The 27,798-nt window shown below is 36.6% G+C and overlaps 1 protein-coding gene across 2 annotated transcripts in view; it reads left to right on the top strand.

The window, feature by feature from the left end:
• Positions 1–1,002: 1,002 nt before the first annotated feature.
• LOC120526186 (C4b-binding protein alpha chain-like) overlaps positions 1,003–27,798 on the top strand; it is a 47,419-nt gene continuing 20,623 nt past the window's right edge. Inside the window, exons 1-7 of one of the 2 annotated variants that reach the window (XM_039749217.1) lie at positions 1,003–1,186; positions 13,459–13,650; positions 14,105–14,201; positions 22,345–22,421; positions 24,694–24,873; positions 24,958–25,137; positions 26,319–26,357. In XM_039749217.1, coding sequence (XP_039605151.1) covers positions 1,105–1,186; positions 13,459–13,650; positions 14,105–14,201; positions 22,345–22,421; positions 24,694–24,873; positions 24,958–25,137; positions 26,319–26,357 — 847 coding nt within the window. In that variant the 5' untranslated portion in view covers positions 1,003–1,104. The remainder of the gene's footprint in view (positions 1,187–13,458; positions 13,651–14,104; positions 14,202–22,344; positions 22,422–24,693; positions 24,874–24,957; positions 25,138–26,318; positions 26,358–27,798) is intronic. The other variant, XM_039749216.1, reaches the window with a different exon arrangement.

The following is a 27,798-nucleotide window of genomic DNA, read 5'->3' as shown; positions in this document are numbered from 1 at the left end:
ACAGATTTGATGAGCATGTGTTAATATAGAGATGGTCTGACAGGTGGGAGGCCAAAGTGATGCTTGCTGAGATAGGCCCCAGCTTCCCCATGATGACCCTGCCCAGGATAGGTGGGTTTGGAAATTTATGGATGGACTTACCTTTTGTTTATAAGCTTTTTGCACTGTGTTTTATCTCATTGCAGACAAATACAATATCATTTTTACTTGTAATTAGTGATGGTTTATTAATAGATTGTATTCAGATCTAAACCTGCCCCTGGATTTGGGACACATATTAAAAGCACAACTTGGTATCTTCTTTGAAACTCTCCCAACTGCGTTATCATCATCGTGATCTTCTGAATTATTAAAATTCTACAGCTTTCTTGTAGTCTCAAAAATGAGCATGACAGACCATGATTGTATTACTCCATTCATAAGACAAATATGATCACAATGAATTTGAGTTTTTGGCGTTAACCGCACTGATCTTTGAGGAAACTAATCAAATCTCCCGATTCCAAATACTTTACAGTTCAAAAGACTTTCTGAACTACCGTACAACGAGTTATCTTTGTAGCTCCACTATTTAGATTCATTTTCAATATATTAATATTAGACGTAAAATGCACTTGGAAACACCTATTTTGTGTTTCATATCCGATAGATTTATTTCCTGTATTTTTTATTCCTTTTCTTTTGAATATTTGCGAAGCGGTGTGACAATGGGAGGGGCTCTAAGCTCTATATAGATAAAATACATCATTTTTAAGTCAACGTGCATGGCAAAAGGCTTCGTTGATGTAAATCGCGTTTATTAGCTGTTCAAACTCAGCAGGTCTCTTCGCAAGAAGCACACCGTCGAAACAAAAAAATTGGCGCATTCATTTATTTACATCACCAATAGCTACACGGGTATCAACCACAGCGATTCACATGGTAATACCAATGCGTGTGTCGTAAATGGTGTTGTGGGCGTTACGCAAAAGACGTCATAAGCCACCGCGGAGTGTACTTAGACCGGCAGCAAAAAAAAATTCTGTGGAGAAACAGGTGCAATTGAACTGTTTCAGGCGTCGCGTATCAGCATTACAGGAATAGAGCCGCGACTCAAGGGCAGGAATGGCAGCACACGGCGGGTTCAACAGCATTTTGCTGGCCAGTTTACTGGTAATGGGGCTTGGAGTTACTTCGTTGTCTGCACGTAAGTTTTACAAGGTGGGAAGCGGATAAATGATTGGTGTGGCGGATAGAAATTCTGTATTTGCGGACGCCGTCGCTGGTGCCCTCTACTCTTGCTATATACAATTAAGTAGTCGTGTATTAACTGGAGAGGGCAACCGACGAGATGACGGGTTTTGAAGTGCGGTTTGGAGACGAGAGAATGCAAGGCGGTCGGGGACTTTTTTTTTCTAAACTTAACTGCGGCTTTCTCGAAGCTTTTAGCAGTAGCCCAGTTAGACCGCCGGGGCAAGGAGGCCTTTAGCCGCTCGCTAAACAGGGAATCGAATAGAGGAGAGACCGTCACGAACCGTGGAGCTGAAAAGCAGTCTCGGAAAGAACAGCGGGCCATATGCAACATTGGATACATATTTTTTTGCATACAACAATAAAACCGACAAATACAGGATATATACAAACACCAAGCAGAATAACATTGACCAGAGTACAATACTAAATTGAAAACTATAAGAAAAGCCTGAACAAATAACAATTTGTGATATAACACACACATTATACTGAGTTTAACCGGATAGAGAGGTAAACCGAAAGAAGGGGTAGAATGTTAGGTTAAATCAAAGCAATGTCCAAAATGCTTACTTCACTTGTGCTTTAGGAGGAAGTTTGAGAATATAAAGCGGTCACCACAAAGCTAGTGCAAAGTTAAAATTTTAAATACGGAATTTTACCAAAAGTCATGTTTTCCAGTCGTTGTAGGCAACCTGGCAGATACGGGATTTAGGAATAAGCCAGTTTCATATTCAGGCAAACGCCCATATGGTCAATTAAGACACGCCAGTTAAAATAACACGCGTGGCACAGACCGTGTTTCCTTTATGGGTAATAGGACAGGGGTGTCCAACTCCGATCTTGGTGGGCTGCTGTGGCTGCAGGTTTTCATTCTAACCATTTTTATAGTTTAATGACCACTTTTTTGCAGTTTATTAACTTCTTTTGCCTTAAATATAATTGATTTGGTATTTAGGGCTTAAAGCCCGTAGTTATTTTTTCTTAACCGCCAAACAATACAGAGATACAAAAACAGAGAAAAAATGACCAGCCAACCTGTGTCCATAACACAGTCTTTAAAAATAAAGGAATTTTAAAGGTCTCTGTATTATTGATCTGCTCAGGGCCCCTAAACGTTTTGACAGTGCTCCCAGAAAAGCACAATCAATAGTTTCTGAAATTACTGCTGTGGCAGACTGATTACTAATATGCCATTTAAATTAAGTTACTAGATTTAATTAACAGAATGGATGTCTAATTAAGACACTAGTTGGAGTGAAATTATTTGGGGTTTGAGGCCTGCACTCAGCTGGTCATCTTTTGGCTCACTTCATATTTTATTTTTGTTTCACTGTCATTTAAGGAAAAAAAAAAGCAATTCGGGGGACTGAGTCTTGGAAAATAAAATTAAAGTGAAGAGAAAAAAAGTCAGAAATTTGACACGGATTTAAAAAAAAAAAATGCAGGAAGGAAAACCTACAGCCAGTTTGACCCTTCCAGGGATGGAGTTGGTATAGGGTTTCCCAGCGGTATGTTTCTGTAGTATGCAATGTATACTTTAGATTCCTGCTTTGCACATCTAGTTATGTTTTACTGGTCCATCCATTATCCAACCCGCTATATCCTAACTACAGGGTCACAGGGGGTCTGCTGGAGCCAATCCCAGCCAACTGGTCAGAAATCAAAATGTAATTATATTTTGAGCAGTATGATGCTACTGCTGCTACAAGGCTATAGAGTCCAGGGTCTGCATTTAGCCCCTGCTCTCCCTATTTTTATGGGTTTTCCTCAGACTAGTTGGATTCTTCGTTTATCTAAAGATGTACAAAACAATTTAAAGGTGCATGGGTTAGGTTACTTGGCAATATATGAATGGTTGTTTTAAGTGGTGTGCTTTTCATGACTGATTCAAATAAACGTTGATGGATGAAATTGCGTTTTTACTAATCAAAATTTGAATTGCTGAAATCTGTAATTCAATTTTTAATTGTCAAAACCGAGTAGCCTATTACACAGATCTTTTTTTTATATAGCTTTCTCAAATTATTTCAACTCTGAATGCCTTCTGCCAAATCCAGTTTTAATTTTTTGAAGTTACATTTTGAGCGAGTAAAATAGATTCTGTAGTTTTGTTTTGACTAGTCAAAATATGCTTTACATGTCTTCAACTTTATTTTGGGTGATGTTGTAACACTTTTTAAGCACCAAGATGGAGCAGCATTATGTCCAGAGTTTGAATCTCCACTCTGTATGTATGAATTTCGCATTTTCTGCCCATGGCAGGGTTTAAGGTTTTTTTTTCCCCACATCCTATACATGGCATGTTAGATCAATTGGTGACTCTAAATTAACCCCAAAAGAGTGTGACCACCCAGTGATAGACAGGTAGCCAATCCAGTTACCTTTTGCACTGCCAGAATATGTACTTGCTCTTCTTGAACCTGAACTAGATAAGTGGGCCAGTAAATAGAAGGGTATAATTTCATTTTGACCAGTCTTGTTTTACTGCATAACATGTAATTAGGGATCTCTACATTTGAATTTTGAATAATTAAAATTGTGGGTCTTTTTAATATGTTTGAAATAAAGATATCTAAAATGTAATTTAAATTAAATACAATTGTAGACCTCAGTGACTGAAAGCCAATGTAAAAAGCCCTTCTGATTTGATCATTAAAATGTAGTTACAAATATTTACAATTTTTATTTTGACTGGAACAGTTTTGTTGTAGATACCTCGCATGCAAATTCAGATGAGTCAAAAAGTTTAGATATCTTTAAGTTTGAGTTGTCAAAAATAAAAATTTCTAGTCAAAGTAAGGATGTTAAAATTACTTAATTGTAAATTTAGGATTTTTTTGAAATTGTACTTGCTATGCCCCATTTCATCATTTAACTATACAGATTTGGTATTGTAAATTAATAGATGGCCACATAATTAGTGCAATTTGTGAGAGTGCCATAGAATCAGATTTATTTTTTTTGTTTCCAAAATTTGGACAGTCCAAAGTGTAGACCAAGGCGATTTGTGTAACTGTTCTGTAGGACATAGCAGTGCTCCTCTGGTACAGGCTTGTATTTTTTTTGGTTTTTCTTTTTTTTTTTTATCTAATTTATCTAAAGTGGAAGTGTAGTGTGTGATGTATCTGTTTTAATCTTGTGTTACCCAAGCCTAAGAGGATTTCAATACAAAGTTGAGCAATATTTTTTTTTATAGTATTCCATTTCTTAGTGAGCATGGTCTAGAATCCCTTTTTTGTTCAGCAGTATACTCTTTCCTGAATTAAACCCAATGATAGGTTGCACGTTCATTTTTTTTTTTTTCTATTGGGTCAGTATTTTAAACAGAAGTTAGTCTTGTTTACTGTATGATATCACAGCCTGTAGTTGATATTTCAGCAGGTTTATACTGTATACAATATGTGTGCTGCCTTTTGCCTCTGGTAGTGCATTAGTTTAAATATTACAGAGACAACAGAATTGTTGTGTTCATTTAGAATTGTTAAACACAGTATTAAAGAAGAAAGGAAAAAGGGGAAAACAAACATTTTAAATACAGGATTTTATATATTGCAGCATACATTACAACACAAAGTACTGCAAAAAACAATGTATGGTATACAAAGTAATTTTGCATTTTACTGTAAGTGATTTGTAAAACTAGGTCATCCTACAGTAGGAAAACTGTACTGTAAATGAGAATTTCTTCAGGTAGTCGTCTTTTAAAACGTCATTAAAAGCCTTGGAATCTGTTGCTTTGCCCCCTGTTTTCTTTCTCAGCAAAGCCTGTCTTAAAATGAATCCATAAATGCCCACAGTCAGCAGTTTGGATCAGCGTTAAAATATCAAGCATTTCAATCAACATGGGTATGTTTTGGCTAAAAAAAGAAGTCTAACTGCATTCTCATACCATTGCTCGCGTACTGAAGTGTCGACAGGCATTTTTCATGGCTTTACACATGCCCTTGTCGATCAAACAGAGGAAGCTCTGCAGTCTACTTGTGACTTTATGCTGTAGGAAGATAATAAATCAAGGTAAATAACATTCGCACTGGCTTTTGTATAAGTAACTTCTAAATGTGTATGTAAAGGCCATCACAAAACTTAATCACAAAAAGGAGTTTGCATGATACGCTCGTGAGCTCTGTAAGCCGTGCTGTTTCTTTGAATGACGTGTGGGGCAGGATGACGCTGGACCTCGCCTTTTACGCCTGGTGCAGCTGTGTTATTCTTATATGCGAGTGGACGTTTCTTGTGGGGAGGGCTTCTGTTCTCTTTCTCCGATCTGAGTTCGCCTCTGTTCTAGCGTGTCTTTATTAGAAAACGGCAGTGCCAGATTGGTGCGAGTATGAACTCAACTGAGAGAATAAAACTGAATAAAAAAAAAAAATGCTAACCTTTATAGTTACCATACATTTACACCGGCTGTTACAGACTCAAATGAAATGTATGGTTTTTATTGTATAATAGTAACAATAAGAGCAGCTCACTACTCAAAACGTTTATTTTGGGACACGGGAAGGCTTGAACCCGTGACCTTTTGAATAGGAGTCAGCAGTTCTTGCTGCTATGCTAACAAAGAAGTTACCTATGAAACGGGTATCTGTTATTCCAGTGGCAAAAACTGTACACCCCAAAGCATTAAGTGATCAGTGGTATGAACTTCTCATTATCATGAAATCCTTTGAGAAGTTAAGAGAGTACTACTTAACAAAGCTGAGGCTCTTCTGGGCCTTTCTCAATTTGCATACAGAGAATAGAGGGGTGTGGATGATGCCACAGCAACACTTTCAAATTTATCGTATGAGCACTTGGAAGGATCAAAAATCCGTGCAAGATTGCTGTTTGACTTTTCGTCAGCTTTTGACACAAGCCAGCCCCACATTTCAGTTGACGAAATAATGGACTACAGGGAGTGCAGAATTATTAGGCAAGTTGTATTTTTGAGGAATAATTTTATTATTGAACAACAACCATGTTCTCAATGAACCCAAAAAACTCATTAATATCAAAGCTGAATATTTTTGGAAGTAGTTTTTAGTTTGTTTTTAGTTTTAGCTATTTTAGGGGATATCTGTGTGTGCAGGTGACTATTACTGTGCATAATTATTAGGCAACTTAACAAAAAACAAATATATACCCATTTCAATTGTTTATTTTTACCAGTGAAACCAATATAACATCTCCACATTCACAAATATACCATTTCTGACATACAAAAACAAATCAGTGATCAATATAGTCGCCTTTCTTTGCAAGGACACTCAAAAGCCTGCCATCCATGGATTCTGTCAGTGTTTTGATCTGTTCACCATCAACATTGCGTGCAGCAGCAACCACAGCCTCCCAGACACTGTTCAGAGAGGTGTACTGTTTTCCTTCCTTGTAAATCTCACATTTGATGATGGACCACAGGTTCTCAATGGGGTTCAGATCAGGTGAACAAGGAGGCCATGTCATTAGTTTTTCTTCTTTATACCCTTTCTTGCCAGCCACGCTGTGGAGTACTTGGATGCGTGTGATGGAGCATTGTCCTGCATGAAAATCATGTTTTTCTTGAAGGATGCAGACTTCTTCCTGTACCACTGCTTGAAGAAGGTGTCTTCCAGAAACTGGCAGTAGGACTGGGAGTTGAGCTTGACTCCATCCTCAACCCGAAAAGGCCCCACAAGCTCATCTTTGATGATACCAGCCCAAACCAGTACTCCACCTCCACCTTGCTGGCGTCTGAGTCGGACTGGAGCTCTCTGCCCTTTACCAATCCAGCCACGGGCCCATCAAGACTCACTCTCATCTCATCAGTCCATAAAACCTTAGAAAAATCAGTCTTGAGATATTTCTTGGCCCAGTCTTGACGTTTCAGCTTGTGTGTCTTGTTCAGTGGTGGTCGTCTTTCAGCCTTTCTTACCTTGGCCATGTCTCTGAGTATTGCACACCTTGTGCTTTTGGGCACTCCAGTGATGTTGCAGCTCTGAAATATGGCCAAACTGGTGGCAAGTGGCATCTTGGCAGCTGCACGCTTGACTTTTCTCAGTTCATGGGCAGTTATTTTGTGCCTTGGTTTTTCCACACGCTTCTTGCGACCCTGTTGACTATTTTGAATGAAACGCTTGATTGTTCGATGATCACGCTTCAGAAGCTTTGCAATTTTAAGAGTGCTGCATCCCTCTGCAAGATATCTTACTGTTTGACTTTTCTGAGCCTGTCAAGTCCTTCTTTTGACCCATTTTGCCAAAGGAAAGGAAGTTGCCTAATAATTATGCACACCTGATATAGGGTGTTGATGTCATTAGACCACACCCCTTCTCATTACAGAGATGCACATCACCTAATATGCTTAATTGGTAGTAAGCTTTCGAGCCTATACAGCTTGGAGTAAGACAACATGCATAAAGAGGATGATGTGGACAAAATACTCATTTGCCTAATAATTCCGCACTCCCTGTAGTTCTGTTTGGACCCTAACTTAGTGGGGTGGATTCTGGACTTTTAAAAAAAAAAAAAAAAGAAATGAACAAATGACTGCAGGAGTGTTCAGGATAACTTGGGTAATTTGCAGATGACTGTCATTGTGAATCTTTTACAAGATAAGAAAGAAAGCCATAGATCAGTTGTTGATGAGTTTGTACAATGGTGTGATTGCTCCAATTTGCAATTGAGCATTTCTAAGGCAAGATATAAAATACCTGTATTGTCACTGTATAATACAATGAAATATCGTTTGGAGCAAGCCTGTTGGTGCCTTAGATAAAGTTATGTAAGAGTAAAAAATTAAACTACAAGGAGCACAAAGTTAAAAGTAAACCTCAAACTATGAGAAGCACAGTTACCATTAACTGTTCCAAATATACACAGAATAAAAAATAAGGGTGTAGATTTCAGGTGCTCCCCACCATCCACTGTTTTAACTTGAATAAAAAGGAGATGGTAGAGCATTACAAATATCTAGGAACAAGTCCTTATTGAATCCATTGTTACATTTGCTTTTATCTGTTGGTTTGGCAACCTTGGCAATTTAAAATATAGACCATCTTAGCAACATTATAAAAATCGGCAGTAAATTTATTGGTTCACAGCAGACCTTTATCACTGAAACATATTGCAAACAGGTTGGAAAGAAAGGCAACTCAATTCTGTCAGACAGTAGCCATCCTGTTTGGTCTAAATTCCAGCTGTTGCCATCAGGCTGCAGATATTAGGTTTCCAAAGGTAAAAGTCAACAGGTTTAAGAACTCTTTAATTCCTAGAACAATTAAGCATTTTAAATTCTGTTACTTGTAGAGATGCTGCTAAATGTTAAATTCTTTATTATTTTTTTGTGCACTGCTGAGTCATCTTTTTCTACTCATCTTGATTGTGTTTATGCAATAACATTGGTTGTCCAGTGTTGTGTCTTTATTGAATGAATAGATTATTAGATTTGCAGGGAAAGTAAAATGCATATTAAATACTTGGTTGCTTAATTGATGTCCGTTACATGGAATTTGATTTCATCGAAAGCTCATTTATACAAATAAAACTTAAGTAGAAACACAGAACATGGAAGTCATTCACCAGCAGCCACTCGACCACTCATTTAGCGGAAATTTATATTTAGCCTGGGAAGCTTCTGGTAAGCTTTCTTGACTGCACCAGGAGTGTTGACCTCACATTTTTCAGCACTGAAAATGGTGCTCAGGAACTTGAAATTCTGAATTATCTGCAGCCCGGCAGTTGATGATATATAATGGCGACAATGAGTATATTCAATTGCCAGCAGTAATAGGTTGCTAATGTAAGATAAGTGGCTGGAACAAAAAATGTACAAACCTCCAGGATCTGAGTTTAACACCCCTGAACTACAGCATTGAGAGGTGTGGAATACAAGAATTGAAGTGAACTGAACTGCAAATGAATTACATTGAAACCTAAAATGGTTTAGTGACTGCCATGCGCAATAGCTTCCCATTTTTTATTATTTTAGTGTACCAGCATCCTAAATTACACTTATAATAATCTAACTGGGATCAGATGGGGTGTAAACTATTCACAGTATTGTGTTAAAAAAAATTTAAATGTCCACATAAGGCAGAAATCTTCAAAAACTGGAATTGGAGAATATGCATGTGTCAGAGTAATGTCCTTAGGACTAGTGTGTTTCGGGATTGCAGTCTGTAAGGGCCAGACATTCTTAATTTTTTTTTTTTTATTTTTATTTAAACCATTCAGTCTTATTCCAACATATCAAATCATTTTGACAATTCACTTATTAAAATATTGGGCACCATGTGTGTTGGATTCTAAAGAAATGATTATTGTGGCTGGTTCTTTTTCTCAAATTAAAGCTTGTATACTTCTGGTACTTTCTATCAGTTAACTACTTTAAACCAGTTAAAATTTCTTAAATCATTAACTTTTCAGCTTCATAACATAGCAGATTTAAATCGGGTTTAAAAGAGGATAATAAATATATGTCCATAATATATGAAATAAACTTATTAAAGCCTCTATTATAATTAGAGCAATATTCAAAGGGTAGATGTGATTGAACCGTTAGGTGGAAGTGACCATAACCAGTTATAATACATTTCATAGTGTTTTGTCTGTTCAAAAACTAACATTGGGAAATTTCAGTTTAAGGCAAATTTTGAGTGGATGTGGCACAGCCAAAGTAAAATAAATTGAGATAACCTTTTATATATGGAGACAATTGAGGGAATGTGGAGCAGGCTTAAAATTATTTAACATCTTATACAGAGCACAAGTTTATCCCAGAATTTACTAAAAATTTGAACATTGTAGTTGGTGAATAAGGAGATGAAAGAACAACACACACACAAAAAAACAGAAGTACAAGGCATTAAAGATTAATAATCCATCGCTAATCCTATGGCGTATGAGAGTGTTGAGAGCAATGATTATAAATTAAATTGCGAAGGCAAAAAGACAGTTGGAGAGAAATTTTACAGAAAAACCATAAGATGACCAAAAGAGTCTTAATATTTTAAAAGATTGATTGTAGAGTAGATGAAAAATATAATGAAATGTCTATATATAAACAGCAAATGCTTTGAACGTATTCTTTATTGAAGTTTACATGTGTGAAGAAGTTCAACTCTCAAAAGCAACAGGGACTAATAATACTTAGTGTACTTAGTGATTTGGATGTTGTGGAGGAAGAAGTAGTGCTTGGATTAGATAGGCTGAAATCTAACAAATCACAGGACCAGATAACCTTTATCCTTGAGTGCTTAAGGAACTTAATGAGCACATATACACAACATGTATGTACACTGGGAAAATTCCTAAAGACTGGATGGTAGCAAATATCACATTGTATAAAAAGAATGGTGGGGCTGATCTGAGTCACAATGGACCATTAAGCTTTACAGGTAAATGTAATGGTGTATTAACAAATAGTCAACATGGGTTCAGAGAGGGAAGGTTGAGTCACTAATATATTAGCCTATTACGAGGAAGCAACAGAAAAAAGCAGAAGGCTTTTGATAACCTACTACATGAAAGATTAGTGATCAAAGTGAAAGTAGTGTGAATTCTGAGTACAGTGTGTAGGTGGTTGCAAAGTTGACTTAAACACAGGAAGCAAAGGGTTTTGATGTCTTTTTCAGAATTCAGTGTCCCTCGGGGTCAATAGGGGACCTGCTGTTTTTTTATTATACATAAACAATCTGTACAAAAAGGTAAACTGGTTAGGTTTGAAGATGATACAAAATTCGACAGAAAGGTAGGTGAGGTAGAATCAACTGACCTATTACAGAGAGGCTTGAAAAGATTTGTAGCAGATGAAATTTGATGCAAGGAAGTGAAATATCTCAAATTTACTTATTTTTTTAAACGTTATTTATTATTACACCTCATGAGAAGGACCTGAGAGTTGCATTGGATTAGATCAAGACAAGGTATATAAAAGATCAATAAGGCTAAAAGAATGTATCTCACTCGCCTTACTATATAACCTAACCAGTCCAGGGAGGTTATGCTTAAGTTATATATCGTCTGCAGTTTTGGTCTTTATATTACAAAAAAAGGGGGGGGGGAGACGGAAAGGCAAAAGATAAATGCAAGCATGTATACAAGATCTGTAAGCAAGTTAGTGCAAAGCAATTTTGAGAGGTATCATATGTCTCAATTACAAAAACATTAATTGGTATAGACCAGTAAACTATTGCATTTGAAGTAGGGATGTGATGTTTTTTCCCCCCACAGATTAAAACACATTTTTTGTAGCCAGTTAAACATTTAATACATGCATAATGGGGGTCTGCTGTTATTTTTACCTGTGAGTCGTGTTTATTCTGCAATGTTCATTCTGGGGAACCACCCATCACCTCTTCTTTTTATTTCTTAAACCCTCGTCAGGTTAAACCTAAGTTTGTATTTTTATTACGTGTGATTTTTTTTTTAAATTCCTTCATCACGCTTATTATGTGATGTTATAAGGCACTATAACTTTTCAGTGCTCAATTGCATAAAGAGTGGAACTCTTTGTACCTTCATACTTCCAGCTATACTTCATAGCATGTGTTTAATATGTTGGGACTCATTTACACCCTACCAAGAGCACACCTCATGGAATACCAGGTTAACATGCAAAATCTATTTTGCAAAAAAATAGTTAAAGATCAGAGGGTGCTGGGCTGTAAATGCAAAAACAAAGCCTTGCTGGATACGTCCATTTTTTTAAGCAAAGACACAGAGTGTTCTTGAATGTTGATCCGTATCCTGAGATTGCACAGATATTGCACAATAGTGTATTTGTGTAATTTTTAGAAAGGAAAAATCAAAGAATTTTGATGAAATGTATACCTTTTACGATGAGATGTGTGGGTTTCACAGAAATGTTAAACTTTTTTTTCATGCAAAGAACCACAGACATATTGAATAAATTACCAAGTGGTGTGTTGTAGAGTAGGAATTCAGGGACATTCAAATCTTAAGTTATTTTGGACCGTTCAGGTGAAGAGTGGGACAAGCTTTTTGGGCTGAATGCCCTGTTCTAGTCATAATTGTTTGGTTTTTTTTTTTTCCTTTTTATTAATTTTATTGCATTCCATACAAATCAGTCAAGTTTTTACAAAAAGAAAAATTAAGAACAAATTGATCCCCACCCCTGAGAGAGAGAGAGAGAGAGAGCAAGCCAAACGGAATGAAATTTAAGACCTGTAAACATACCTAAATTTAATAAATTCTCTGTGCTTTATGAGATTATTTTAAAATATTACTGATTAGATCCTACCATGTTTTGAAAGTCATAATTGTTCTAATGGTCTAATATGTGTGCAGTCTTTATAGTGTGAGCCTATATAGTAGGATTTTTTAATTTTTTTTATGTAAAACCAGTTTTTAAAAAAAATGAACTTGGAAAGGTTTTAAATGTTCAAACTACAGGGCAAGTCAAATTTACACAAATAGATTTCTGATGGTACTGGATAAGCCAGGTCAGCAACTGGTGTTAGACCAATGGCTGTTACCTATGAGACATGTGTGAACACCCACTCTATCTTGGAGTTTAATTCACGATGGCCACCTTCATCTTAAATGAAAAGCATGGTCATGTGTGGTGTATAAAATTTCAAAAGAAATTCAACGGTGAAGTCCTTGTTATTTTTGATAACTTTCTGGTTATGCGGTTCGATCGGTCATAGTGAAGACACACTGTAGCCATGTTGAGGGTGATGCAGAAATAAAAGGAGAGCATTTCAAAGAATGTGTCCATTGTGCTGTTCATTTTCAGCAAGGCACAGTTGCAGACACTGTTGTGAGTCAGTTTGAATACATTGAACTTTAAGTTGGATTCTTGTTCAAGCTTCATTGATGCCTGTCTTCATATGGTCCACATGCTGCCTTCCATATTTAGTGAAGGTGAGTATCGCATAGTTCTTCCAAAAAGATGATGTATGATCTCCCTTGGGTGTAGATATGCAGTTTCCAGTGCACTGGATTGGATGGGACAGAATGGTTAGTTAAGTGGCTCCTCCTTTTCTGTAATGTCTGGATACATTTAAAGAGCATGGTTTATGCAGTGAAGATCTAAAATGTGGATCATGTAAAGTTATTTTGAATTAAACATGTTGGAGAGGTGTTTATACATGTCTCACAGAAGCACCCATTAATCTAAAGCAAAATGTTATTGTTTAGATTGATCCAATAATAGGCAACTTAAACATTTTTGGATCATTTCAGGCTTGAGTCAAGCAGTATAGTATTATACTTGTCTGACAATAATCTTCTTCTATATTTTAAAAGAAACGGCAACATGTGGGATTCCACCGAATTATCCTCTTGCAGTTCCAAATGATGAGTTTGCAACAATAGATACATTTATTAACGGAACTAGTGTAACGTACCAGTGCATCCCTGGATACTCTTCAAAAGGTGGATCTCGCACCATTACTTGCATTAGTGGAATGTGGACACAATTGACCCTGGTTTGTGAAAGTAAGTAAAAGAGCTGTCTGGGCTGTTTTTCTTTTTGTATAATAGGATTCCACCCATCTCCAGAAAGTGTTTTCCAGTATTTAGTGTGGTGTGTGTTTACTTAAACCACAATTGATAGTTGATATTTACGGCAGTGGTAATTTCACTGTAGTTCCCCATTTTTGAGACTAGCAACCATCTCGTCAGTCTGCCAGCCTCAAGATATGAAACTGCAGTGTTTTATTATTTTTTCAGACATTGCTACACCAGTTAGATATTAAACATTTTAAGCAAGGTTTGACAAGTCTCAATCTTGAAGGCAGTGGATAATGCAGGTTAATTTAAAGTTTCAGTGAAGACTTCAAAAATTTTCAGTTTATGGGTTATCTGTGTGTGTGTGTATAGACTGTTAAATTTAGAAGTTTAACTTTTTCTTCTTCTTTTTTTTTTTTTAAATGAACAATTTATTCATAAGAAAAATCGTGTGGTGCTTTACCAGAACTGTTAGATGGCCAGTATGAAGCTTCTGATCATCTCTTTGGTGACACAGCTCAAGCTTTCTGTAATGAAGGGTAAGTATGGGACTATGCTTTCATTTCAGCACAGTTTTTTTTATTTTTTTTATTCTATTGAAGTGTATAGTAAATTTGAGCGGGTACAGTGAACAGTGAAGTTATTTTCATCTTCATAGATGTACTAGCAAAATACCCACGCTTTGTAGGGGCGAAGTACTGCTTTAAATTTTTATTAAGAAGAAAATTTAAACCTTTTCAAACTGAGGGAAAATATACCAATAATTATTTGTTAAGGATCTCTTTGTATACCACATTGTGAGTTCGGCCTTCCGGTTGTAACATGACCAAGCTGTGTGCTGAGCTTACTCTTGAGCATGCAACTTACAGTTGGCCGTGTGAACAGTAGTCTTGTTTCAAATCTCACAGCTTGGATTGCTGCTGTCATAATCGGTTTGAGTTTCATGGTTTGTTTCAATTACGACAGTATTTGCAGGACTTGTGTTGAAGTGACATTCGGCATCTGTCGAGCATTGTAAGCATACAACCGGTTTCATCGATAACTACACATCCAGCTTTTGAGAGTTTAAACATTCAAAAACATCAAAGTGTCCACTACTGAAATCGTCACCTGTGAATCTAAGATGTTTAAGAGGCATTGGCGGTTGTCGAAAGGTGTAAAATATTTGGCCATTTCGGTACACTTGAAAGCGGCAACCAAACAATTCAGCGGCAGCCATCAACTCGCATGCAGAACCATAGGTGAAGGGCTTAAGCATTTCACTCTTATAGTCCTCCTGTGTAGTATAATTATCTCCTGTACCGTCATCAGTCCACACCTTTATCCTGTCCCAGTCATTCATTACATAAGACACCATGTTCCTCCGGATATCAAGAGTGAGCCTGATATGGCCGTGCAATATGTAACAAAGAGAATGGAAAAGGTAGGTGCCATCTCCGGGCATGGAAACCACTCAGTAAGTGACAGTTCTTTGATCGATGGTGATCACCTCGATAGACATGGTAATGGGGGTACGGTTGGAATAATAAAGGAAATGGGTACCTGAGCAATGTAAAGTAAGTCTAAAAAACCTACACAATAACTATAATTGTAATAAATGAACAATAAAACAGTGGAGAAGCCGTGGATTAAATAAAAAGGCTGTAGCGAAGCAAGGAAGGGAATGTAGAGACCGGAGCGACGGACGGTCTTATATAGGCAGGCAGCCAACAACGTGGGAGGCGTTGGGATGGGGGACCCAACACCGCCTCACACGGTGAGCAAGCTGCAGGCCATGGGTGTATATATGTACGTAAGTAGGATTCAGTTAGCGTTGGGAACCCGTGTACCAAATTTCTTGAAGATGGGCCCATAAGTAACAAAGACTGTTGAAAAGTTCAGTATGGCGGCCGACAGTGGCATCATAACACTGAAATAAGTACGTACATTGGTTTCGGTTAGCGCAGGGAAGCCACCTACCAAATTTCGTGAAGATGGAGCCATAAATAAGAATGTTCAACATGGCAGACGTTGTCGACTGTTATGACCGTTAAGTGTAGAATTTTGAAATGAAACCTGCTTAACTTTTGTAAGTAAGCTGTAAGGAATGAGCCTACCAAATTTCAGCCTTCTACCTACACGGGAAGTTGAAGAATTAGTGTGAGTCAGTGAGGGCTTTGCCTTTTATTAGTATAGATTCTTTATATTAAAATCCTTAATTCTATGCTCTGTGACTGTATTAATTCAACATAATTTTAGAGATTGTTTTTTTAATGTTATGCAATATGTAAACTGTGAATGAAGCACTATTTTTAGTAACTGTAGTTAGTGGTTCAACCTTTTTAAGCAGTTGTGTGTAACTCTTGATTAACAGATATTACCTTAAATTTCACAGTACTGCAATTTTTATCAAGAAAGTAAGTTTTCATTTCTAAGTTGTTTACAAATCAGTGTGTGCCTATGATTTCCCACCATTAGAAATCTATCCATATACATTTTTGAACAGAATGCAGGGCAGGAATCAAGCTTGGATTTGCACTTTCCACCTTTTGGCACATTCTTATATAACACTCACACATACTTGCATGATTTCAAGTCACCAGCGATCCCGACTTCAGTTTTGTTGGTGTGTTTCAGTAATGGGCTAAAAATAAATGTTGTTTTTTTTTTTTAAAAGGTCATTTCTGTGTGTTTCTCTTAGAGGAAAAAAAAACTGTAAATAGCAAAAGTAAAAGCCAATAGATGAAGTGACAAGAGGCACCCTTAGTTTGAGACTAGGGTTATAAGTGAAAAGGCAAATTTCCTGACTAATTCTGTTTTTTGTTGATAGCTGTTTACAGAAAATAGATATTTACCTGTCTTGCACAAGAATTACCTGTTCTGATTGGTATCTCATCAACATACAGCACTATAATAAATTCATAGTAAAGTTAATTACTGACTGAGATTCCTAACTTCCGCCAGATTCTTTTATGCCTTTAGCACCTTAATGCAGTGGCTACACCTCGGAGCAACAGTGGCTTATACCTGGCCCAGGTTCCCCTAGACCTGAGGCTGGAAACATTGGCATATAGTATGAATAGCGCCTACTATAATAGCCATGTGCATCTGATTTTCTGTCTGTCTGCATGAAACTGCCTGGCTCCCAGTAGACTGATTTATGTTCAAATTTGGAACACATATTCAAGGAAACTTGTCGGGGTGGTTCAGTCTTCATTGTTATAACCTGACCACAGTTCTCTGTACACTATTTTGAAATTTCAAAATCTACATTGACAAGTTATACAGACTGGGTTGAATGATTGAGTACTACCATGTAAAAAGGTGTGATATTTGCATCTTTATTCAATTTGCTAATAATGACATTCCTTATTCAATATGATTGATTGTTTATTCATCACCTTATAAAGCAAGTTCTGTTTCCTATTGTATGAAGGCAGCTGTAGATTTTGTTCAGTGCTAACAGTTTTTGCCTATGCCCCATCCCATGCTCATTTGTGTCGCTGCATTGTGTCTTGTACAAGCCTCAGTCACAGCAGCTTGCTTATCCTGCTTCTTGAAATGGAAGTGAATAAGTAACATTATGTTCATAGGCATAAACGTTAAAAATAAAAGCATCTTGTATAGAAATAAATGAGATTAAGTGATACTTCATGCTATAATCACTGAACATGTACTCTGTATTTCTGTTATACCAGAATCAACCTCATGGATGCATTATCTAAAGGTTTCTAATGATTCAGTATTTGTCTGACATTTTGATTAACACTAGAATTACCAGAGTCTATGAAAAAACTTGTAGATCCGGCCCACCTTAAAACTGTTCTCACCTTGCTGCCAGCGTCCCTTGTCCTCTAAATGTGCCGATTAAAGATAATCTGCAAGCAGCCAGCTATTCCACCCCCCACTGATTTAGAATGTGCACAGACTTCTCCCAGCTCATGCCTTGATTGATTATCTGGGAGTGAAGTGGAATTTTAGAGTGGAAATAATAGATCATTATTTGGAACACATGCACTTCATGTGTGTTCTGTTTCTACAGTAATCTGTGTAAACACATTGTAAAAACAGAAACTTTTTCATATTTTAGTAATAAATGTTACAAAATGTAGGCATTAACTATAGAATGTTTAAAGCCTGAAGTCCAAAGATCAAATAAACACTTTCACAAAAGGTTCAAGGATGATACAACAGCTTCCGTGGCGTAACGCTAAGATTTGCTGACTCAGAGCACAGCAGTCCTGCCGTGCCTCAGAGACCCGAGTTCGATTCCCCGCTGAAGAATTTTTTTCTTTTTAACCTCAAATGGGCATAAAATTTATAAATTGGTACACACTGTAAATCGTTAAGTTTAAAATGTCGATCGTAGTTATATCTGTTGATTAATTCATGCTTTTTGCTTAGCTCCAGTATAAATTCACACCCGATCTGACGCTGTTCGTTTTCAAATAATATTGCATTACTGCGAAGATGTTTTTGGATTGGTACTATTTGCGTCATAAAATGAATTCTTCAAAATGTCACATATTTGTCTCTTTCTTTTTTTAAAATGTGTGTTGATCACCACCAGGATTTTGTATCACATAGCAACTGGCCATCTGCATGTTCTTGCGTGCGCTGAATAAGGCAGTGCTATATGCAATCATCAGACTCGAAGGTTAACAGTTCACACGCATGCATGCAAGGATCGTCTTTCCTACGTTTACAATGTGTGTACCTGTTACAGTGTACACACTTCTCTCTATGCTGTGGTTTCTATTACACACCTGAAAGAAAGACAATATATTTGAAAACGTACATCCATCCATCCATCCTTCAACCCGTTATAACCTAACTACAGGGTCATGGGGGTCTGCTGGAGCCAATCCCAGCCAACACAGGGCACAAGGCAGGAAACAAACCCTGGGCAGGGCGCCAGCCCACCGCAGATATGTGAAAACATCATCGCACTAATGCAATATTCTTAGCATTGTACCACACAAGCTATCGTATCAATCGCCTGCTGTAACTTGCTTTATTTTTTTCTTCGGTTATAGTCTTGAATAAAAGTGCACTTGTTTTGTTATACTTGTACATCAACATATTTTCCTGTGTTTGAGTGACACGGGCATGCTCAAAAAATACATGGATAATGCCACGAAAAGTGCACACAGACACTTCAGTTCGCGAGCGTTGGTACAAGAATGCAGTCACAAGTACACTGCGGAGCTATATCACATCTTTATGTGAAAACAGCAGTGTTAGCTAGGGAGTGTCTGATGATTGCATATAGCGCTGAAGTTACTGCTGTTTACTATGTTTTCCTCTGCATGTCCTGGAGTACAAAAGAAATAACATACAGCAACATGTTGGGACTGGCAAGATCGGGGGAACAAAAAACACGTGGTCGCTGATTACAAAACGCAAGATGTTATGCGAATGACTATGAATAATGTTGCATCCGTGCCACAAACTTTTCCGAAATGTACTATACAGGTCATAAAACGAATAATTCCAAATATCATATATACCTATGTCTGTTTTGTTTTTGACATCCTAGACCATAAGGTGCACACTATTTCAGCGTGAGCAGGAACACTCAATAAAACTGAATAAAAAGAAATCAAGTGACGGTGAGATACGAAGAAGTCAGATTCAGCAGTGTTTGTGTGTCAGATCCCTCGGTGGGTTGCGGTAGTATGTATTGTGATACACTGCAGAGCTATAGTGCGTCTTTATGTGAAAACAGCAGTGTCAGATGGTGGGGGGTTTAGGGAATGATCCTGAATGTGACTGAGAGAATGAAAAATTAATAAAAAAAAAAAAAACAAACAAACAAAGCTAACCTTTACAAGTATCATAAATTACACCGGCTGTTGCGGACTGAAATCAAATGTATGTTTTTATTCTTCTCCGTTTTGAGAAGTGAGCTGTTCATATTCTTACAATTTTAGAATAAAAACATACATTTGATTTCAGTCTGTAACAATATTATTTGAAAACGAATGGAGTCAAATCGGGTGTAAATTTATATTGGCACTGAGAGTCAAAACAGGAGCTTATTCAGCTTCTGATCTGACTAAAAGTAAAAAGAATGAATTAATCAACAGAAATAACCATGATCGATATTTTAAACTTAACGATTTACAGTGCATACCAATTTTATAAATTTTATGTGAGGTTAAAAAAGAAAAAAAAAATACATTTATTTCCTGCAAATATTTAGCGCCAGCGTGTCTATGAACATAAAGTTTCTTTCGCACTTTTGCTGAGTTTGTGCCAAACACTATTCTATCCCTGACCATCTCATCTTCGTTTGCATAAGCACAGTCCTTCACCAGCAATTTTAACTCTGTTACAAAGTGATCAAAAGTCTCGTTTATACCCTGCGTCTTCTCATTATACTTGTATCTTGCGAATATTGTATTCGTCGTAGGCATGACAAATGCCAGCAGCAGCCTGTCTATGAACTTAATTTAAACTTAAGGTTTACACCGTGCTTTGTTTCTGGAGTAGCTGCACTTATGAATATGCTTGTATGCGTCACTCGCTTCATATTCTTTTGCTGCCTTCTCAATTGTGTAATGTGTTTTTTGTTCAGCGCTCTTTGGAGCTCTTGCTTGTTCTCTGCATATTGTGTTCACAGTCGGTTCACGTGAGCCTCTTGGAGTAGAAGCATTGAAGGTTCTCGGCTGTGCTTGTGTTATTGCATGCAATCTTGCGATGTCCACGGCTTTATTTAATGTTAGCTAAGACCCGGCACTTAAGTTTCTCCCGCGCTTTCGCTGAGTTTGTGCCAAACACTAGTCTATCCCTGACCATCTCATCTTCGTTTGCATAAGCACAGTCCTTCACCCGCGAATATTTTGTTGCAGCATGTCTGTTGGATTGCTGCTAACGGACAGCCTTATATGGGCAGGCACTCAATTACGTGGGAGGCGTGACGATGAGGGACACAACTCTGCCTCGCACGTCGACCGAGCTACAGGCTATGGCTGTATATATGTACGTAAGTAGGTTCCAGTTATGACCGTTACGTGTAGAATTTTGAAATGAAACCTGCCTAACTTTTGTAAGTAAGCTTTAAGGAATAAGCCTGCCAAATTTCAGCCTTCTACCTACACGGGAAGTTGGAGAATTAGTGATGAGTGAGTGAGTCAGTCAGTCAGTCAGTGAGGGCTTTGCCTTTTATTAGTATAGATTGTGAAGATAAAAGACGCTGGCAGAGAGGTGTGAACGGATTTAAGAAGTGATTTAAAGGGGGTACGGATCTATGTTTAAATTAGGTGAACAGTTTAAGCTAAAGACTTAAGCACCAGTTTTAAATCTTCTTTGGATACTTTGAAAAATGTAATACTTTAAGGAATTTAAATTCTAATTGGCCACAGACCTTAAATATCCAACTATAACAAACTTTATGTACAGTTTTAATTCATGTAATTACATTCTGTTATTTTTGAATATGACTTGGTTACAAACATATGTAATAGACAATTTTTATAATTAGAAAACTTAAATCTCTAATTGCAACTGAATGTTACACGATGTGCACATACTTTTACTTGTTTACAGTGCGAGAGAGAAACAAACTTTTGGCAGGAAACACAGTTTTGCTCTGAATGTATTTCATTTTGTTGTACATGTCTACTAGGAGACAATCAAGGTTTTATTTTAATAGTACAGCCTTCACAGAGTGCATGCCATATCTGAACATTTGTGCATTTAAAGATCTGTCTTACAAATGCAGTGGGTTTTAAATTCATTGATTTTAAAAATATATACAGAAATTAAGCGCAGTACAGCGGTGCATAATAGGGTCTATAACTTAAAAAGACAGTCATTGGGCAAGTGAGGCCACTTACGAGTGCTTCATAAAACCATTTAAATGATTACTCAAGTTGCAAGTTGTAGCTGTGTTGCACTGAATAAATCAAGACGTAATAGACTTAATTGATTTTTCAGTTTACATTTTTCTCAAAATGTCCTTTTTCCAAAATGTCATGCAGCAAGACAACGACCCTAAGCACACAAGTCATTGCACCAAAGAATGGTTAAAGAAGAATAAAGTTAATGTTTTGGAATGGCCAAGTCAAAGTCTTGACCTTAATCCAATTGAAATGTTGTGGAACGACCTGAAGCGAGCAGTTAATATGAGGAAACCTACCAACATCCCAGAGTTGAAGCTGTTCTGTACGGAGGAATGGGCTAAAATTCCTTCAGCCAGTGTGCAGGAATGATCAAAGGTTACCGGAAATGTATAGTTGCAGTTATTGCTGCAAAGGGGGTCACACCAGATACAGAAAGCAAAGGTTCACATACTTTTCCCCCTCACAAATATGTAATAATTGATCATTTTCCTTAATAAATAAATGACCAAGTATAATATTTTGTCTCATTTGTTTAACTGGTTTCTCTTAAGACTTGAGTGAAAATCTGAAGATGTTTTAGGTCACATTTATGCAGAAATATAGAAAATTCTAAAGGGTTCACAAACTTTCAAGCACAACTCTGTGTGTGTGTGTGTTTGTTATGTATGGATGGATGGATGGGCGGGCCCGTGTTGGGAGTGATTAGTGCGGAAGCACCGTGTGCTGTGTGAGGAACTTTTGTAATAAACGTGTGTTTTGTAAAGTGGTGGTGTTTGACTGATGGTGTTCGGACCAGCTCTCACAAATTAAGTAAGTAAATAAGTAAATTGCTGATATGTATTTTTTTTTCTTTTAGATATAATCTTGTTGGCAAAAACTCCATACAGTGTTTGGCCAATGGCCAGTGGGATGTAAGCAATGCAATTTGTGAAAGTAAGTCATTCTTAGACTCTGCAGGAATGCTTATTACTGTATGTGATATCTGCATACCAGATATCTAAATAATAATGGATAGTACTAGGTGTCTAGCCTCATGATCAATCTGAACAGTTAATTCTTCCATTTTTACATTTGTAATTTTTAAAAAGTTGCAAAACTGATCATGCAAGATAGAACTGCCTTTAACAAGTTTTTAAATACAAGGAACATTTTAAAAATTAAAGTAGTCTAGTCGCATCAAGCTACTGATTTAATTTTTTTGGCTAATCTGTTCCAAATATCTCATCAGGCTATACTTGAATACTGTCTTGGTGTTTAACTATGCAGCTCATTTTGTTTTAAATTTTTGGTTGCAGTTACAGGCAGATCATGCGTTTATAGCAATTTCAAAGATACAAATAAGCAATAAATAGCCAACGTTTTTATTTATTCAAGTGAATTTCAGTAATTTTCATCTAGTGACTTCCATTTTTTACGTATAAATGAAGCAAACAAATTTTACTGTAGATGAATATGTAACAGTCCTTGCTGATGGTGAGGAATAGTACTGCAGACTACGGACTTTGGAAATGGTGACATTCATTTTGTGCTTTTGTGCACACATAGCCCTGAATGTAACTGGAACTACATGCAACAATAATAATAAACCTTGTCACAGGTAAGCAGCTCAATCAGCAGCTGTCAGTTTAGCTTAGAAGAGGTAGAGCACACTTCTGTTAATTGTCAGTTATTGGTAGGTTTTTAGCCATTTATTATTTCTTTTCTATCTCTAAGGTATAGTGTCATTATCAAAAAAATCTAAGATATTTAAGCATAAGGTCATTATACTGCACATTCGCTAGGTTTATTTTGGTTTAATTTAATTTGTTTAGGATTTAAACTACAGTAGTATTGCTTCACTGACATCTTAAGTTTTGAAATGTTTATTTCTGCAAATTAAGTTATTAAATGTTATTCATTTTTGCCAATATTTCAATACACGTTTCAACAAAGAAAATCGGGCTATAAATGTCATAACTCAAGGGCCACCTGTACTCCAGCACTTGACCCTTTACATCCAGCTAAAAAGCATTGGCAACCAATAATTTGTCTTCCATTAGTGTTTAAAGTTTGAGGCAATAATGTATTGTTATTTGAGAATGTTTATCCGCTAAGCTAAAGATTAAAGGGAATGCACTGCTTTCTATAAATGTGATGCCCTGCTTATTTGAGGAAGACAAAAGAGAGAAAGAAGGTGAGAGAATCAAAGTCACATTCTGAACTTATTATTATTTTTTTTTTTAAACCGGTCTCTACAGCAGTCAGACTTGAGACCCTGGCTTCAAAATCTGATTACTGGTCTCCCCAGGTTCCTCATTTAGAAAAGGATTATTACTGTAGTAGAAATTGGCTCATTTACCTATAATGTTGAAATTCTTATTTAAAACCAGTAGATCTTTAAAGAATACACTTTAAAGTTTAGTTTTGTATTTTAAACCAGGTCTCCAAGAATAGCATCATCCTAATATATAATGTTAAAAAATGCCAGCATGAGGTAGACAATGCTTTGGTGTCAACTCTTATTTGCTATGATCTTTTTTTTTTCTGCTGTTTATCCTGTACAATATGTACATTACTATTTTTGACTTCATATTTATAACCTGTTCTTCACTGTTTCACGTAACAACATTTAATAGTTTTATCCACAAGTAAAATTCTACAAAAAATAGTATTACTGTTTGTTTTCACTGCTTCTGTATTTCAGTTTACAAGAGTTTCATTTTGCAATTTTTACATTCATGTAGATATTAAAGTTATAAGCATTAAAAGAATTATTTAAACAAAAATTCAGTCCTTAGCATTGAGTGGCATCCCATTCAGTTTGGGAATGAACTACAACAAGGGTGTCTTTTTTGTCTCCTCTCTTACTCATGGTTTTCATGAACAGGACATGCAGGAACTGTAAGAATTTAGACAGTAGCCTTTTTGAAAACTTAGGAGTAACATTTTGGATATTTATAAATGTATCCTTTTGGCCTTATCAAACTGATCTCTGGTTTGGCCTTGAATATTTTATAGCCACTTAATTTAAATTAAAAGTTAACACCTTAAACAAGATCAAGAAGAAATAGAACTAAACGCATTGCATTTAAGTATGAATTGTGGTATAGGTTCATATGAGTGTAACATTTGATCAAAATTTAACAACTGACAAAGCTATGGTGGAATGGATATGTATATAGATTTCAATTTTTTTTTTCCTTTTTCTCTCTGTCCTATATCATAGTTGTTAAGTGTCCAGATCCTCCGGAGATTGTTAATGGTACTATTGTTATTCCACCATCTGGAACAGTCACCTTTAACTCGGTTATAACATATAAGTGCACAGTAGGGGATATGATTGGAGAAAATTCCATTACCTGCACTCTGCATGGAAACTACAGTAATGCTCCTCCACAGTGTAAAGGTACAAACAATACAGTGCTTTTTTGGTATTTTTTTTTCCCACCATTATTATTCAATATTAACAACCTGTTGTGTCTGCTTTTAGTAATTAACTGCGCTGATGTGACAGTGACGAATGGAAAAAAGGAAAGTGGTTTTACTCCCCCTTATAAACTGAACTACGCCATTACATTTTCATGTAAAGCTGGATTTGTAATGAACGGCAGTAGCACAATTGTATGTAGAGAAGACAATCAATGGTCTCCTTCACCTCCAATGTGTGTGGGTAAGTTGCATATATAGAATTGTATTTCGGGGGTTTGAGTCAGTGGTAGTGGTGAGAAATTTTCTGCATTTGTTGTTGTTTCATCTATTATGTTTGGTGCCACAGATTTAATTGATTTGTAGGTTACATTTTGCAGTTACGGGCTTACATTTCAAAATCAAATCATCTATGTGAATACAAAAATGTACTTTCAACTACAGCATACTTTTAAAAAAGTCTCTATTACTGAAGTGATTTGCACTTTTTAAATAAAATAACAATGTTCTAATCACACAATTGGCCTGTTTGCACCATGGTCAGCAGATGTCGCTGCTCCTCTTTGTGCCTCACTGCTATATCGCCTTCTATGCAGTTTGCAATAAGTAAAATGCAAACATTAATAACGTTGTGGGGGTTGCTTCCAGCCTCATGTCTTGTATCACCAGCACATAATGCGTGACAAGCTTTTGTTTAAAGCTAAAATCAAGGTTCTAGCCCCAGTGAATCGAGAGTAATTGCATGACAGATGGACACAACCCTGATTATTCTGTGTGTAATATATATATATGGTCTGCTGGAGCGTGTGTGTGTGTGTGTTTGTTGTGGTTATTTTCAAATGCAGCTACTACCCTTGTGCCTCTCATAACAATGTTGGTTGGCCATTTTTCTGTAAAGCTGCTTATCCCAGTTAAAATTGAAAGGGGGCACCCCTAGGAAAGAATTCACTTTGTCTGGCTAACTGTCTTCTAGGTTAAAGGCTGCAGTACTACCTGCTTTATAAGTTAGGGATGTGTTGTTTTACCATTTGCTGATAAGTAAAATAAAGGGGGACACTGGCTTTGCTTATTCGTCACTAGCCTTTATGAAAACAGTAGGGCTTTAAAAGTAACCAAAATAACTTCTGTATTATAGTTTTATGTTGGATTAACAATTTGTTCACTGTGTCATTACTTTTAAACTTTAGATAGGATACCTTTATTAATTTTTTTTCCCCATGTTGAATCATTTTAGGTCAGCATTTTTTATTTATTTATTTATTTTTTTACTACTGTTTTCTGTCAGACTGTTGACTGACCAAGTTGTGTTAAGGGTTTGTGTTTGTTTAGTACACAGCCTTTAAAACAAAGCAATATGGTCTGTCATTTGTTCTAAATTGCCTTGGTAAGCTGTAATTGTAATCAAGCATGCATTTATTTTCACAGCTGTGACCACGACGACTACTACAATTTCACCTAAAACAGGTAAAAGGCATACTTATATATACCTCTTGGGTTCTGAGTATCAAACGTAGGGAGTAAAGTTATTTATTTATACAATTTCTTTGTTTTTTTTTTTGTATTTTCAAATATCTTTAAAACAATTTCACTAAAAGCTGATTTTTATAAGTTCATTACTTTTTCTGGTGGTGGTGAACACTTTCATATTTTTTAATTGAAAATTGGGTGTCTTGACCTTTCCAAATGTTTTGTATTTGTCTCTGGAGTTCCGGCACAGTTTTAAATAGTTGGATGTATTCAAGTTTTGTACATTTAACATTTCATTGCCAAAAATACAGCATGAAAAAATATTTTCAGACACCTTTTAATTGTACCATTTTACAAAAACAAAGTGCATTTTGAACTACAAAAAAAAAAAAATCATAGTTGAAGATCACTTTTTTCCCCCCTACAGTAAGTATCAGGTTTTATTATTTATTTATTTTAGTTCACATATTCTTCCCATATCTAGCTACTTGAGATGTGGGAGGAAATTCATAGATGTGCAGGTTAAGGCCATGTTACATAATGCAATTTCCCCCAGTTGTAGCCCTCCTTTACATAATCATTCCGAGTTAGAGGCAGTTGGTGGCACGCTTCTGTGCAGCCAGTTGCGTTATGTAACATGCCTACTATTATTAGAGCTGTATCTCCCATCCATGGCCACCGCATGGCCTTAAGGCGAGAGCCCTCTCTGAGCAGTTGGGTGCTCCTATTCCAGGTGAATTGATCTCTCCTTTTGGGGCCAAAACCACCTGCCCATCCGCTTCCATACGCAACACTGGGTCTGTCACTATCCTGTCTCCTTTTCTTTTAATTTCAATCTCAATACTCTTTCATCAATCTTGATTTTCTCCTTGTTTCGTGCTGAGACTCCTTTTTATATTTATTAGGAATACAAGTGTGTTGGTGCGGATTACAGTCCCTAGAGTGCTAGAGACAATCGACTGAACTGTATGTGTCTGCACAACACACTCTAGAGCTCCCCTGTCACGCTACAATGCACACTTGCAATCCCCCCTCACAAAAGCATGACTGCTTTATTTTTTTATTTATTAAATACCCAATGCTACAGACCCATCTCATTATAAAGTGATAAGCTGCAGTTGTCAAGTCTGACATACCTAATGATATTAGAAGCCCTGGCTAGCACAGTTTCTTACCTTGTATCAAGTGTGGCTGGGATAGACTTTGACCCTGGTGACCTTAGATTGATTAATTGAGTTAAATCTGTGTCGGGGAAAACAAAACAAAACAAAAAAAAAAAAAAGCAACCATTAAGTGTTCATGCAAATTAGAAATGGGCAATTGTTATATCTAAAAATGAGAATTCATATAAAGTGTAAAACATTGCAAGGTCAACGTTATTGTGCATTGTGATGTGAATGCATACTGCAAAAGATAATATCTCGTGTGTATGTGTGTG

This window comes from Polypterus senegalus, chromosome 3 (assembly GCF_016835505.1).
Source record: "Polypterus senegalus isolate Bchr_013 chromosome 3, ASM1683550v1, whole genome shotgun sequence".
NCBI classification, from domain to species: Eukaryota; Metazoa; Chordata; class Cladistia; order Polypteriformes; family Polypteridae; genus Polypterus; species Polypterus senegalus.
The sequence above is the reverse complement of the archived record's forward strand: the minus strand, read 5'-3'. Positions and strand labels throughout refer to the sequence as shown.